Below are 15,904 nucleotides of genomic sequence, written 5' to 3'. Positions count from 1 at the left end.
TGGCACAACACGTGAGGAGCCCCTGGGGCTGCATGTGGGTCACACCATCCCCATGCCACACTCCCACTGTGTAGCACCTGCTGTCTGAGCTGCATCACATCCCCAGCCCCATAGCCAGCAGCTCCCAGGGTGGTAAGGCCATAGGAAGAACCCCAGAGGCCAATCCCTGTCCCTGTATCCCTGTATCCTCGTCCCTGTGCCTCCTGTCCCCTGGCTGGGCCATGTCACACGTGCAGCCACCATCTCCTCCAACAAGCAGCTAATCTCCATCCATCATAATTTCACACAATTATCATAATAGGGCCATTTTGCACTTATCCTCTCTGCATGAGGTGGGAGGCACTTAGGGTGGCACTTCACGCCGAGTGCCTCCGCACCGCTCCCTGTCCCCTACCTCGGGCTGTCCCAGCCAGGGTGGCTCATCCTTACCCCAGCACTGCTGTGTCCCCATGTCCCTGTCCTTCACAGCGTCCCCATGCAGGGCCCTGTCCCTCTCTGGCCACCCCTGCACTGCACAGGGTTGCAGCTGCAGTGCTTCCCCTGAGCATCAACCTTCCCCATCAAATAGTGCTGTTTACACCACATTTGTAAGCACGTTCCTTTTTTTTCTTCTCTTTTCTTTTTAAATAAATATGGATGTTGCCACCAGTAAACTCCAATGCAATAAAAACCTTCTGCTGGATCCACAATGAATCAGCGAGCTGCTTAATGCAGCGCACTCCCAACAGCACAGGCTGCGCGGCTCAGCCCCAAACAAAGGGGGAGGATGGGGGGGCTGAGAACCACAGTGGCCCCAAAGAGCTCCTTTGGGAACACAGAGCTGTGTGGGGGCACGGACAGTCCCAGGATCCCAGGCTTAGGGTGTGGGGGTCAGCAAAGTGGGGGCTGAGCATCATCCCTAGTGGATCTGGGGTCCAGATGGCCAGTGGCCAGCAGGTGCCGGGGATGGAGCAGCAGAGGGCAGACATCTGCTGTGCATGCGGGCAGCTGGCCATGTCCCCCCCCCACCCCCAATCAAGGACACAAACAGGAGGGACAGAGCAGCATCCTGCCCTGCACTGTCACATGTCCATCCCCACACTGTGCACCCCATCCCCTGCACTGGGGTATCAGGACCAGCAGCACTCCAGTGCCACCAGAGCCCACCCTGCGGCTGCTGGGGGGGGTTAATCCCTGCAGCGTGAGGTGGCCAGGGAGCAAGGGAGGCTGGTGACAGATGGCAAGTGCAAGAAGGGGAAGGAAGGTGGCAGGGCAGTGTGGAGCAGAGCGGGTGCAGCTGCAGGGTGACACTTGGAAATGGTGGTTGCCAGCCCTCCCGGTGGGGAGGTGGGCAACTGCTGGGAGGGGGCTGGGGCTGCATGGCTGGGTTCCTCCAGCAGCACTGCTGCACTGAGGAGCTGTGCATTAAGGAGGAGTGCAATGGGAAAGGAGCTGTGCATTAAGGAGGAGTGCAATGGGAAAGGAGCTGTGCAGAGGGAGGGGAGCCGTGCAATGCGGAGCTGTGCAATGAGGAACAGCTCACCGGGGAGCTGTGCAATATGGAAGGCATCATGCAATAGGAAGCTGTGCTGTGGGGAGCTGTGCAATAGGAATCTTGCAAGTGGGAGCTGTGCAATAGGAATCTTGCAAGTGGGAGCTGTGCACGGGGACAGAGCTCTGCAATGGCAATGGAGCTATGTAATGGGGAAGGAACTGTGCAGTGCAGAGGGAGCTGTGCACTGAAGGAGCTGTGCAGTGACTGATCCATGCAGCAGTTGATCTTTGCACTGGGGAGGGCGCCATGCTATGAGGAAGGAGCCGTACAGGACGGAGCAATCCTTGCACAGGACAGCCAGCCGTGCCCTGCGGAGCAGCACAGTGAGTTGCTGCGCCGTGGGGGCCATTCCATGGGGCAGCCCCCGGCCATGCAGCCGTCCCCACACCGCTCCCACCCCGCCATGCCTGGCTGGGCCACGCGGTGGAAACACAGCTGGGGGTGGGCGGCCCGCTGTCACCCCACCGTGACGGGGAGCACGAGGCCATGGGGCCGTGCAGTGCCCCGTAGAGCTGTGCTGTGTCCCATGGAGCCTCCATCCCGGCCCTGCACCTCCGCTGTGCCCTCATATCCCCGCAGCATGGCGCCTGGTGTGCGTGCCACGTGCGGTCAAACCTTTACAAAAGCCCTCCGGGCGGAGGCGGAACGTTTTGACCGCGGAACGTTCGTTTCGGGGAGTTGTGTTCCCGCCGGAGCCCGCTCGGAACGGAGCGCCCCCTGCGCACTGCCGGTACCGCCAGGTGAGACCCTGCGGGGCGGCGGGGCCGGATGGGGGTCGGGGCTGAAACAAGGGGGGCCTTTAATTACGGAGCCATTAACGGCACGCTCAGCTGCGCACGGCATGATGCTGGGCCCTGCCCTCAGCCTCCTGCCGTGGGGGCTCGGCATGGGGCAGGCCCTATGCAGTCCCTATGCAGTCCCTATGCAGTCCCTATGCTGGCCCTATGCAGTCCCTATGCAGTCCCTATGCAGTCCCTATGCAGGCCCTATGCAGTCCCTATGCAGTCCCTATGCAGTCCCTATGCATTCCCTATGCAGTCCCTATGCAGGCCCTATGCAGTCCCTATGCAGGCCCTATGCAGTCCCTATGCAGTCCCTATGCTGGCCCTATGCAGTCCCTATGCTGGCCCTATGCAGGCCCTATGCAGTCCCTATGCAGGCCCTATGCAGTCCCTATGCAGTCCCTATGCAGCCCTATGCAGGCCCTATGCTGGCCCTATGGCCCTCGGTGTGGGTCTGTCCCGTCTCATTAGAGTATGGCATGGAGAGTAAGGCCACCTGGTTCCTGCAGGGACACACACAGCTCCATCAGTGCTCAGAGCTGACCCCGAGGGAGGGCATCCCCCACCCTTCTGGACAGCCTGTGCCAGTGCCTTACTGCCTGTATGGTATTCTACCTTATATCCAGTCTAAATCTCTTTTAGCATGAAACCATTTCCCCTTGTCCTGCCATGACAGACGCTGCTAAAGAGTCAGTCCCGTTCTTATAGCCACCGCTAGATAATGAAAGGTCACTCTCAGATCTGCCTGGAGCCTTCTCTTCTCCAGGCTGAACAGCCCCAGCTCTCAGCCTGTCTTCACAGGGAAGCTGTTCCATCCCTTGGATCATTTGGGTGGCCTCCATCTGTCCACGCTCACATCTATCCTGTGCTGAGGACTCCACATCTGGACACAGTGCTCCAGGTGAGGTCTTAACCAGCTCTGAGTAGAGGACCAGCATCCTCTGTCCAGGAAGATAGATGAGCGTTTGTGTTGCTGGTTGTCTCTGAGCAAAGTAAAGCAAACAGCTCCGGTGTGACCCTGCTCACACTGTCCCAGGTGTCTGTCACTGCACACACACACACACACACACATTGAACGCTACTTCAGTGAAGCCCATAAATGCACAGGCCCTACTGAAGGTGCTGCTGTTTATTGTTCCATTAAATCCGGACTGGCGCTGTGCTGGAACAGGGATAATGTGATTTTTGGAAGCTGCTGTTTTGAAGCAGCATCTAACACCTGCTCCGGAGCCTTGTGAGGAAAAGCGAGCATGCCAAGTGCACTTAGCTGTGCTGGACTAGAGCACGGTGTGATGCTGGCAGTCGCTCACTTCCCATTAATGCCCCTCTTAATGCCTGGGGCATTAACATCTCGCTGGGCACAGGCTGGGTGGAGGCGATGTGATTGCCTTCTCTATTTTATGTTTTAGTCCGTACAGAGAAATGGAAAGTTGTCATGCTCTTTTTGTCATGAGCTGCTTTGTTTTTTTTCCATCCCTATGGTACAATCACGAGTGCACACGGGTGACACCCTTTGTGTTGAGAGCTTTGCCCCCACGTTTCCGCAGCAAAACACAAGTTGCTTCTGCAGAAGCAGAAATTGAGGTTGATATGCAAAAGAAAAGGCGTTCAAAGCAGCTTCCGCTGGGAGAGATGCTCTGAGTGCGGATGAGAGTCCGCAAGGCTTGCAGCCACCTCTGTGCAAAGGCAAATACTAAGAGTCATAGGATGGCTTAAGTTGGAAGAGACCTTAAGGATCATGTAGTTCCAATCACTACCCTCAACACTTGTTGCTGTCAGTGAGGTATCTGAGCTTTGCCTGAGCTCAGCTCTTCCCTGAGTCACTGCCAGCTCCCTGCATCCTTTTTGTTTCAGCTCCACCCTACGGTGGGAAGCTGAGCTGGGAGCTTGGAGTGGCTTATCACAATGTTCTAACACTCACAATTGCCAGACTCAAGGAGATATCGTGTGCTGAGCTTCCAACTGCAGCTGCAGGCCCAGTGCAGAGGGAGTTTTTGGGTTTGAGGTAGCTCCTCAGCCCTCTCGGTCTGTCACATCTTCCTCTTGTCTCTGGCACACCAATGGACTCCCTTGCAAGGCGTTCCTGTAGCTGAGGCGTCCATCTCCCCATTATGTTCTTGCAGGTTTTGCACTGCATTCACTCTCCCAGATGCTCCTGTGGGATGATCCAAGTGCTGCCCAGAGGTATTGCACAGCCTTTTCTCTTTGAGGGGAGACAAAACATTTCTGCCAGCCTGTGATCTTCCTATCATCAAAGCATCTAATGAATGATCAGTCTTTAGTGGTACTGGTGCTCCTTCCGGCTCCCTTCTGGACTTTTCTCTGTTGAAAAACCCTGTCGCAGTGAGGAAGCCAGGCTGGGTGTCTGGGTTGAGCTCTGCACCAGTGGCACAGCTGAGCTCGGTGCTTTCAGCAGCGCTAGAACAAACCAGCAGCTGTTGCTTGCTGGGAAAGCAGCTGCGTGGCGAAGGCTCTGCTGCCTGTGGCTGCCTGGTGGTTGTTAACCTCCTGACTGGTCTGTCGTGTAAGGAAGCTTTAGAGTCAAAGCGATGCCTGTGATGGATGGGCTGTCAGGTCAAGGGGGCTGAGCACTTGCCTGTGCTTTGGTGTGAGATTGCTTGTAGGAAGCAAGTTTCTGCTGGGCTGGGGCTTGGGGGGCTTGGGGTTTGTGTCTCAGTGCCAAACTGAGCAGAGATGTGAGGAAAAGTGCAAATTGAGAGTGAGTTACCACTGTAATTACTTAACTTCTTAGGGTGCTGGTCAACTGAGTTAGAATGGCAACGCAGGTAGCCATTACTCCATGTCCTAATATTACAGATCGATGTAAAACTGTTTTGTAGTGTAAGTTAGATTGTTAGGCTGCACAGGGAAGGGTCTCAGTCCTGTTCTATCTGATCAGGGCCTAGCACGCTGGGGATACAGCAGTCTGAACCATAACCATTAATAATACAGTGGGTATTATTCAAATGAAAGCTGCCACTTTTCCTTTGTGGGAATAAACCCCTGGGTAATCGCTGCTCATACTTATCTGTTCCTATAATTGCTTTCTGCAGAATCACTCCAAAAGAAGCTCTGCTGGCAGGATGCTGCTCTCCCTGCTTTCCCCCCGTGTGAGCTGGTCTGCACGATGCCTCCTTCGGGACTTGCACCGGTGGGGGCTGCATGGACAGAAGAGGGCTGTGTGTCCCTGGAGGGGTATACAAACCACATGGGCAGCCAGCAGCCACCACGTCAGCCCTGTCTTCACTAAGGCTTTGACTTTTGGTGATAAAGTCGCCGTTGTTGACCAAAATGGTGAGCACACATACAGGGAGCTTTTCTGCCAGAGCCTCCGCCTGTCCCAGGAGATCTGCAGAGTCCTGCAGTGCTCCAGCAGGGACTTGAAGGAGGAGAGGATCTCATTTTTGTGCCCCAATGATGCCTCGTATGTGGTTGCCCAGTGGGCTTCTTGGATGAGCGGAGGCGTAGCGGTTCCCCTTTACAAAAAGCACCCTGTGCAGCAACTGGAGTACGTGATTGAGGATTCGCAGAGCGCTCTCGTCATCGCAACAGAGGAATATGTGGGGAAAATATCCCCTAGTGCTGAGAAGCTGGGAGTCCCAGTGCTGCCCCTCGGGTCTCATAGCAGTGGATCCGCAGATCATACAGCGGTGGAAGATGTGCCCTTGGCATCCAGTGCTTCCTGGAAAGACAGGGGAGCCATGATAATCTACACAAGTGGGACGACGGGGAGACCGAAGGGTGTCCTCAGCACCCACGAGAACGTGCAGGCGGTGGTGAGTGCTGCTTCCTCTGCAATGCTTGTGCTGAGTTAGAGGTCTTGTCCATTTGGCATAACAGACCTGATTTCTGCACAGAGCTGTGGGGCTGCGTCCTGAAAGCCCCCGGTGCTTCTGAGCTAAGCACAGGACTCGGTGTTTGAGGCTGTGAAGCTCGTGCTGTGCTTGCAGCCAGGGGCATGGCTTCTGCCTCCTTACTTGGAAAGCAGCAGAGGTGAGACCTGTTGTAAAAGGACTGCTTTCTTTGCAGTTTTCTTTCCTTCACTGTGACTAGCAAGGTATCTTTGCCCATAATTGGAATATAACTTAGCCCAGCACTGCACAGTGCTGGGTGAAGTCTGTGCATTATTTAGCTATATATCCCCAAGGCAAAAAATCCATTAGCTCTCTGAGCCAAAAGGAATTAAAAGTTTGAATGAGCCTGCTGACTACCTCACCAGTTTGTTATCACTGCCTGCAACAGAGAGACTCGTGCCATTAGGGAAAAAGAGCAGGCAATACACGGTGCCTTACGGACACGTCGTCGAGCTCACGCCTTTCTGGATGCACAGATACTGCAGTGGCGGGTGCAGTAAGAGAGCCTTGATGGATAGAGCCAGGGCTTGGCTATATCGGGCAAAGAATCTGTTCCCTTACAAATATGCTGCTCATTTAGGAGGCAGCCGAAGCAGCGACTGTCTTTGGTGCTGTCTCCCAGAAAGCTCCCTGCCCTGTGGAAGAGGGTTGTGAATGGTGTGACCAAATTCCACTGATTTTTATTTTTAGAGAGCTGGAAATAAGCTCTCCAGTTGCTAACGTTGCGCTCTGAAGAACTTCACTCCTCGCAGAAGCCTGAGGTCTAACACTTTAAAACACCCTGTTGTGAAGGGATAATGAGAAGTTTGATATATATTCTGTATATTCCCTTCATGGGACATCAATCTCCTGCTCCCACTGGTTATTGCATGCTTAAAGAGCAATGCCATCAGTGTCCAAACTGTGTCAGCTGAGCTCTGGTTTTGTTTAAACAGGTTTTGTTTTGCTCCTGCTCACCCTAAAGAAGGGATTTCTGTGCCCAAATGTTGTTCTGAGAGTGGTGGGGTTTCTGGTACCAGCTGTGCAGGGAGATGCTGGGAGGGTCAGGTACCTTGTGCTGGGTGAAGCTTTCCTCCTGCCCTGCCATTGAGTTGCATGTCTTTTTCCACAGACCACGGGACTGGTTGAAAAATGGGAGTGGAAGAAAGATGATGTTATTCTGCACGTGCTGCCTTTGCATCATGTCCACGGGGTGATCAATAAGCTGCTCTGTCCTCTCTGGGTGGGAGCAACATGCATCATGCTGCCCGAATTCAGCGCGCAGATGGTAAGCCTGGAGGGATTGTGTGTTGTCTTTGAAATTCAGCAGCAAGACCCCATGTGCTGTAATTAGAGCAACTCAGCAAAGAAGTTCTTAAACAATTCCGACCTCTTTGGCTGCTGGCTGCGTGCAGTTCACAAACTGTTAGAACCCCTTTCTATTGGAGGCTCAGGTTGGGGTAAGTGTGCTCTGCTGGAGGGGACAACTTGTTGGAGTGTGACAGACATAACCACAACACCGTGCTCCTCCTCGATGCTTTGGGGGTCTCATGTTGGGGGTGATCTATCCTCGTTACCCACTAAGAGCATCCACACCCAGAACAAGGCTTGTTCATTTTCTGGTACAAGGAGAAAGGTGGAAGTATTGGATTTTTCCCCTCACGTGTTGGCAGTGAGCTGCCTGAAGCGCTACTGTTGGTTGGATATTTCATTTTGAGTAGCTGGCATTTTCCCTGTCCTCGATGTTTTGTGTTACGTTACATGACAGAACACAGACTTCAGGGTTTCTTACAGCCTGGCTAAGAGAAATGCTAATACATGTCACTTGCATAGAAACGGTGCTCTTGAGCTATGGAGGTACAAGTGTAAACAGATCTGTCAGTTTGGACGCAGCAATGTAAATGAGAGTTTGCACACTGAGAGCTGCTTGCAGTTCTGCAGGAAAGGTGACAGGAGGGAAACCTTATTTATAAGTGTGTCTCTGCTGCATTTAGTGCTGTTTGCTGGCTGGGATGGGAAGCACCAGTCTCAGTGCTTTGCTTGTGTTTTGTTCCTTGCCCACGGTGGCAGGTAGCTGACTTACCAAGAGGATGGAAAGCAACAACCAGCAGTGAAATAGAACAGCTTCCACAGTTACTGGCTCCTGGAAGCTGGTGCTGTTCATCTACGTCCCCTGATACTGGTGGTGGTGTGAGAGGCACTGATTTGCTCCGAGATGAGCAGCGTCACTATTAAGTGAGCAACCTCAGGTGCTGGTGCCACTTCAAAGCAGAAAGGGGACCTGCTTTGTCAGTAGGCAGCTCCTTGGACAAGTGATGAGAGCTTGTCAAGCCTGTGCTTAGTGGCTGCACAGGCTGTGTTACGTGTCTGTGTTTATTCATGTGCCAGGCAGCTTTGTCATGCTGAAAGGACAAAGAGCAAATGCACGGGGTGCACCTGGAACGCCTTGATGCTGCGACTCTGGGGTGTAGCTGAGTTTGGACTGTGATCTAAGTGAGCTGATGACCGTGTGATTCTTAGCTGATTTCTGCTTCTCAGAGAGGCAACCACAGAAAATGTGCTCTTCCCTTCTTGTTTCAAGGCGGCCCTGGCACCTGAAAACCCCACTGGTGGCTGAGCACCGGTCCTTCCAAGGGGAACAACCCCGGAATTGCAGAGGGGCAGCTCTCTACGTTCACATCTGCAGAAGGATGCTGTTGCAGAGGAAGGCAGCGAGGTCCCCTGGCAGCTGGAGCTGGCGACATCTTCATGATAGTCACTGCCTAATTTACCTGCTGCCACCTTTATGGTGTCACCCCAAGAAGCGTTCTGTGCTCACAGCTTGGGGTGCAGCAGGGATGCATGCCCATCGGACCCAGGGCTCAGAGCATTGTCCAGGCATTGCTAAGAGGCAGCTGGTGTGGAGCAGAGGAGCGTGCCGATAGCCTGGAAGCAAAGCCAAGCCCTCTGGAGGGCGCGTTTCTCCACATCCTGTGCCCCCGGTGATTGATCGTCCCTTATACCCTTGTGTTTTTCTGTGCTCTCTCCCGACATCTGCAAATCAATGAGCTGACATTGAAGGATGGGTCCGGGTGCCTGCAGCGGGGTGCCCGCCTGCTGCCTCTGATCAAAGCCCTCTGCTGGAGCCAGCAGTGAGGGCGAGTGAGGACAGCACCGGGGCCATCACACCGACCCTGGAGGTTGGACTTGGGCAGAAGTCGGCACAGTGGGTGAAGCTCCGGGGGTTCTCAGGTGCACTTGGGCTCTGAAGGACATCATCTGCTTTCCTATTCTTTTTATTCCCTTTATTTTTCCGAGGGCCTCCCCTGGGAGCTGAAAGTGGTTTGATCGACACTACAAAGAAAGCACGCGAGGGTAAATAAGGCTTTCTTGTGGGGTTTAATGCGAGCTGCCTTTCAGTTCCAGTCTATTTTCACCAGCTGTTTACAAAATACCCTTTGCTACTGAAATCAGCTTTAAGAGTTTCAGTGGAGGATTTTGCAAAAGGAGCCCGAGTTTTGCTGCGTGCTTTTTTCTCTTGGTTGCACCTTGAGAAAGCAGCCAATTATGGTGTGATATAAAGAAACCCGGATGGCAGCTAAAACACTTGACAGCCTGATCAAAACAAGGCTGGGAACTTACTCTCAACCTGCTGCAGGCATATTTAGCCTTGAGTGATACTGGCGTGGGTTCAAGAGAAACCGCAACAGCATACCCGATGTGTGTTTGGTTTCTAATCACTAACACTTCATTATACAAAATAAATACTTTATTATTACAGCCTTTATTAAATTACATCGTTTGTGGTGTGCCTTGTAGTCAGATACTGATGCCAGTCTGGTTTGGGTGATGGTAACAACGCTGTTTATTTTTTCCCCTTGGTTAGAAGGCATTCTGAGCCCCGGATCAGGACTTGTCACTCCCTGCATCTTTCAGCCCCTTTCATCTGTTTTTGGTCCATGGAAAGGTGAAAAAATCAAACTGTAAAATAAAAACCTCCGTGTCCTGACCCACATCCACCTCCACCAAAACAGCACCTGATGCCCAGGGCTGCGTGCAAGCTATTGCTGGGGCCACGGGGGCTCATTAAAGTGTATTGAGCTGCCTCAAGCGTGAAAGTTGCTGCATAAAATCAGATTCTTTTTATTAAATGAGGACATCCATTACTTTGCACCAGCTACTGTACATGTTATAATTCACTTTATAGCACCATCTGTTAAGGCTGTCTCGCTTAAGCTTTTTGCAGCATCTTTTTATTGTAAGTTATTAAAAAATATGGCTGCATCTATTAATCATTTATTAATAAAGGGTTTATAAATGGACCCATACTTTCCAGCAGCGCAGTCAGTTCATCCACACCGTGCAAGTCCCCACTGCATCGGCTGCAGTGTGATGCTGGGAGCTCCCCCCAGCTGCTGCCTGCCCTGGGGGCCATGGGAGCAGCACCCAGCACTGCAAAAGTGCTTCACTGCTTGGAAGGGACAGCTCTGAGCACAGCGACACCTCCGTGCTGCTGTGGGCACGCAGAGAGGGCAGAATGGTATCTGAGAGCTCGTTCCTCCCAGCAGCTGTGTGGGGCGAGGGCAGCTCTGATGTTATTTTTGTTTTCGGCTGAGCGTGAGAACGGGGAGGGCAGAATGTGCTTTGAAGTCAGAGCGAGCTGCGGCCGAAGGATCCCTTTCTGGTCCTCTTGGCAGAGCTTGCTTCCAGGCTGCATGCTTCTCCAGCTGCACCGCTGCGTGTGCAGGCAGCCAGCATTTCCCAGTGCCTTCTGAACCTTTGCTTACAGAGTGGGGGCACCCTGAGCCCGCTGCCTGCTGAGGATTTTGGCCAGTGTGGGTTCATTCTGAGTCTGGACAGTGGGAACCGCTTCTCTTGCCTTGGGGCACCACTGCTCCTGCCTGGACAGCAAGGGACAAATGCTTAAGGGATGAATGTTCAGTTGAGAAAGGCTGTCAGCCGGTTGCGTTGAACACAAGGTCAGATCCTGGCTGCTCTTCAGCACAGGGGATGGAGGAGAGTTTTAGGAATCTGAACTCATTGTGTTCTGTGCTGCCCCTTTGGCTCTGTAGGTCTTGAGCTGCGTTGCACCGCCTGCAGGGTGACAGCCATGTCTCTGCCCTGCAGGTGCTTTGTTGGTTAAGCATGCTGAGGTGCAGGTTTGTCACCCTAAAGTTGTTTCAGTGCCAGAGTCGCTGTGGTTGACTCTGTGCCTCGAATGTCTGTACCCCTCTAAAAATCCATGCCTTGTTTTACAACGAGGTGAGGGCTGGGTGCTGCTGCCTTGTGCCTCTGATTGGCTGCGTGGTGAGGTCCCATGGAGCAGCAGCATGGTTGCCTGCGGGGAGGAGATGCATGCACCGTGGTCCTGAGCTTCTCCCTGTGATCTATCGCTTCTGCAGACATCAGCCTCGGATGGTTTAGGGATTGTTTTTATCATCAAAGCAAATGCAAGCACGCAGGGTTCTGATGTGCAATAACCAAGCACCAAAAGGACGGTGCGCTGGGATTGCCTGTCCCGTAGTGTTTCAGCTGGAGCAAAGCACTCCCCTTTTCCTTCTGCTCCAGACTCAAAGAGGAGGCGGTGGAGGGAGGAGCAGGTTGTTGCCGAACGGGTTGCGTTTGATCACTTCTTGCAGACCTGGCTTTCAGAAGTTAGCATTTTTCTTCCTGTCTCCCCAGCTCTGCCGTCTGTCCTCAGCATCTGCTCGGGAGTAACGTCTTTTCATGTGTGCGGGGAGAAAGAAGAGATGGAACCGGAGCCTGTCATATTTACTTATATTCCCAGGTCCCAGGGAAGGCGCTTGCTCCTTTCAGTATGCCTGCAGCACAGGAAAGGTTTAAAAGCTTCAGCCTGGAATACAGTGGGGCTGTCAAACTGCGCTGATGAATAAATGATTAAAACCAGAGTCACGCGGAGCACAAACAGTTTGGGGTTGCAACACACACGAGGTGAAGCCACCAAGGGCCTGGTTTCCCTTTGAAGAGAGGAGCGTTTCCCTTTGTGCATGCTGCTCCCCAGCAGCAGCTCTGTTTGGCTGCAGCCACTGTTGCTCTCACACAGATCGGCGGGCAGCGCTACCTGCGTGGCAGAGATCGATGCACAACACAAAGCCAGCTCCCAGATCAAAAGGAGAAGTAAAGGGATGATTTAACCTTGCATTAGAGCTATTGTTGCTGCTGAAAAGGTTTTAAAAAAAAAATAATAATAATAAATTCGATAACCACTGAAAATGATACCATCATTTTATAGAGGAGAGAGGAGCTGTTGTGTCTGTCAATAGAGGTAGCGGGATGGGTCGTCTATTATCTGTTTGGGTTTAATGGGAAAATCCATGCTAATTTTTGCTTTCAGCTTTAAGGCATTTTTGCCCACGTCTCTTCTGGCTCCTTTTAGAGCCCTGCATCAGGCAAAGACTGCCTGGACGTAGCATACGAATGGCCGCTGCCACCTTCTCCTTTCCTCTGCATTAGAAGTTGCCCAGGTACTGATAGATCTGCTGGCTTCTGTCTGCTTTATGCCATCTCACGTTTCCCTCTGAGGGCAAAGGCTCTGTTAAGGAAGGAAAAATCGCTGCCTTTTCTTCTCCGTGCTGCATCCCCTCCTTCAGGTGACGTTAGCAGCTCTGGATGCAGGCTGGGGAGGCTGCTGCAGGGAAGGACAATCTATGGGAGCAGCTTGCACGTTCCTCTGGCCTCATTCACCACCTCATTCACCACCGTGCCATCTGCGTGCTGTAAGAAATACGTGGGAAAATCTTGCAGCTTTGCCTCGCTGGGATTGTTTTCTACCCGCTGGTGTCATTTTTTCCTCTCTCTCTCCTCTTTTTTTTTTCCCCTCTCATTTCCTGCTGGCAAAATCCCACTGGCCAGCCCATGGAATTGCCCAGATATGCTTTTGTGCAGTGGGAGGGGAAGAAAATCAGGAATGTCAGAGGGCTCTTGGGAACAGAAGGTTCTTCTGCTTTGCTGGCTCAGGCAGCCCGTCCTGTAAGCCAGCAGTGCTTTTGCTGCCATCGTTGCTGATGGGAAGCTGTACCCATTCTTGTTTTCTTGCAGCTGGAAGCTGTTTGCTTCAAGCCTTTGTTCATCTTAAAGGGAGTTCTGGTCCACTCTGCAATATCTCCTGAACATATGCCATCTGAAGACTGGTTCTTGTGCTTTGCACTATAGCGATGATTTAAAGGCTCAGTGTTAGAGCCAGAGGGCTGTGCCCCACTGGGTGTCCCCAGAGCCAGGCTGGGGGGTCCCAGCTGGAGATGGCATCTCTGAGCTCCCTGCAGGCAGGCAGAGCAGGGGGTGCATTTGTGACAGAGGTCTCAGGTGAGCAAAACGAAAGGAAGCGGTGGGCTGCCGATATCCCGTCTGCGGGTGATTGATGTGACAGTGACACGTTGGGTAACAGAGAGGGAGAGATGGATCGCGTTGATCTGAACCTGACAGTGTCAGGGGATGCCGTGCGTGGGAAGGGCAAAGCTGGCCCCGTGCTGGAGGCCATCCAAGTCCCGGGCTTGATTGATTAGTCCCAGGTAACGAGGCTTTCCCAGATCCTTCTCTTAAACCATGAAGTTCTGGTTATAAAGCAGCAATAGCTGTTTCAGCTGGCTGGGCAGCAACAAGCCCTCTGGACGCCTCTGGGTCTGAGGAGAGCTGGGGGCTGCCAGCCTTGTGCCGCAGCTCGGTGCTTAGTGCTGCTACAACACATGGTCGGGATCCAGATTTGGCTGAGCAGCAGCAGAACAGGTGGGGATGTTTGGCTGTCAGCAGATCGACCCAGCAGCGGCTGGTGGCACGCATCCAAAGGCAGCTGCTTATCTTCAGGATGGGGCTGCTGCCGGGGCGAGTCAGGCTGACACGGTGCTGCACCCATCGCCAGGATGGTGGCACAATGGGTTTCATCTGGGGCAGGAGCTGAGCAGATGTGTGAGGACGGGGGATCCTGGGGTGCAGCGGGGAGCTGTATTTTGGAGTGATGTCGTTGCGTGCTTGTTTGCTTTGTTGTTGTTGTTGTTCTTTAATCCAAATGCATGTGAAAATAAATCTGCTGCACAGCCATTCAGACTGGAAGGCTGCCCGTACTCCCCACAGCTGCTCCGGGCTTCTGCAAGCAAATCACACGGTGAGGATCGAGCAGTTCCAAACGTCTGTCTCCCTTCAGTTGTTTGGCACAGGCTCGGTGCCTGCTTGCTGTCACCTGTTCCCCTGCCTGAGGCAGTAGCTCCGTGGAGCACAGGGGGGAGAGGAGCGGATCCCTGGCTTTGGAGATGTATCTCTCTGTGCTGCTGCCCCAAATGGAAAAAATGCTGTGAGGCTGAAAAGAAAAAGACCTTTGGGGAGACGGGCTGGGAGACATACAGTAAGGGTCAGATCCTCCTCCATGCAATTATGCCTATTCTGCCTTCGTTTAGGGCTTTGTGCTGGCAGGGGTGCCTGCAGCGTCAGGGCATGACTGCGTTGTGTCACTGCAGACACACTGCATTCCTTTTTTGCTCTCCCCAGTGCCTGGGGGGCTCACAGTACTCATGTCCCAGCTCCCGTGGCTCTGGGGGTATCCTTAAGTCCCAACCCCATGCCTGGTGGCTTCCCAATGTGTGCATCCCTTAGGTGGGACGCTGCCTCTGTTGGATGTGTAGGGCTGCATTAAGAAGAACAACGTCGTGCCCATGGGGTTTTTTTTAGGGGCTGATTGTTCTGAAGCAGCCAAGTGAGAGCCGGCAGGGAGAGGTGGTGCTGGAGCAGTGAAGTAGAAAGTAATGAAATGGAGCCTGAGCGAGCAGGACGGAGGGGAAAGGGGCAGCACACACAGCAGCACCCGGGGTGACAGCATGAAGGAGAATCACTTGTTCACCTCCAATCAATTCATGCTTTTTTTCACCGCCGCACGCGCCTGTGTGCAGCTGAGCGTGTGCTGGGAGGGAGGGAGGGGAGGCGAGCGGTGTCAGGAGCTGTTAGGAAATACATTTGTCAACAACAGGGCAGGGAGAAAGAAGAGAGGCAGCCGCCACTGGAACCAAGCGGGGCCGGAGCCCTTTATTGATGGCTTTGTATCGTTCTTGTCTTGGGGAGAGCTCACCTGGGGGGAAGAGTGACAACGTGTGGAAGAAATGGGTCTGATTTCAATAACTGCTCCCACATGGAGCTGCTCAGCCAGTGTGGCGTCTGGGGTCACTCACTGCTCTCCAGCAGAGCCAGCTCCTGGAGTTTGGCCCAATTGATGGGTCCTCGAAGCTTCATGTCCATGGGCTCCCAGCTGCGTGCTGTGTTCATTGTGTGCGACTCTGTGTCTTTCCCCTCTGCAAAGCTGGCAGCTTTGTGTAGCCTTTAGCTTGTTCTGTGTGCTCACAGAACACTCCTACCCCAGGCTGTCTCCATCAGCAAGTGCTTGGTGGTACCAGAAAGTGCCACTGCTATCATGTGATCATGGAGTTTGAAAGCGATGGGTGATCCCTTGCTGAGAAAAAGCTATCAAGTTGGCACTGACCGTGCTGATCATCACTTCGCTCTGCAATTTATATTCGGGTATATATGTATGTATGTATGTTGCCTCTTTCCTAGGTTTGGAAGAAGTTCCTGAGCACCCAAGCTCCCCGTGTCAGCGTCTTCATGGCAGTGCCCACTATCTACGCCAAGCTGATAGAATACTACGATGAGCATTTCTCTCAGCCCCAAGTGCAGGACTTTGTGCGTGCCTTTTGCCAGGAGAACATCAGGTAGGTGGGACTTGTAAGCTTTTCTGTGCATGCCGGTTTTATGTCACATTTTGTTGGAATGCAAAC

The 15,904-nt window shown here is 53.1% G+C and overlaps 1 protein-coding gene across 8 annotated transcripts in view; it reads left to right on the top strand.

Moving 5' to 3' along the window:
- Window positions 1–2,219: 2,219 nt before the first annotated feature.
- The window catches only part of ACSF3 (acyl-CoA synthetase family member 3), a 39,797-nt gene continuing 26,112 nt past the window's right edge, over window positions 2,220–15,904 (top strand). For 2 of the 8 annotated variants that reach the window (XR_011905000.1, XM_072346613.1), the window contains exons 1-4: window positions 2,993–3,217; window positions 5,370–6,092; window positions 7,282–7,437; window positions 15,684–15,838. Coding sequence is in view for 6 of the 8 variants with exons in the window: in XM_072346613.1 (XP_072202714.1) it covers window positions 3,038–3,217; window positions 5,370–6,092; window positions 7,282–7,437; window positions 15,684–15,838 (1,214 nt within the window). In the remaining 2 variants the exon portion in view is untranslated. Of the gene's footprint in view, window positions 2,275–2,992; window positions 3,218–5,369; window positions 6,093–7,281; window positions 7,438–15,683; window positions 15,839–15,904 lie in introns of those variants that run through there. The other 6 variants (XM_072346611.1, XM_072346615.1, XR_011905001.1 and 3 more) reach the window with 6 other exon arrangements.

The sequence above is a fragment of the Excalfactoria chinensis genome, chromosome 11 (genome assembly GCF_039878825.1).
Source record: "Excalfactoria chinensis isolate bCotChi1 chromosome 11, bCotChi1.hap2, whole genome shotgun sequence".
In the NCBI taxonomy this organism is placed as follows: domain Eukaryota; kingdom Metazoa; phylum Chordata; class Aves; order Galliformes; family Phasianidae; genus Excalfactoria; species Excalfactoria chinensis.
The sequence above is the reverse complement of the archived record's forward strand: the minus strand, read 5'-3'. Positions and strand labels throughout refer to the sequence as shown.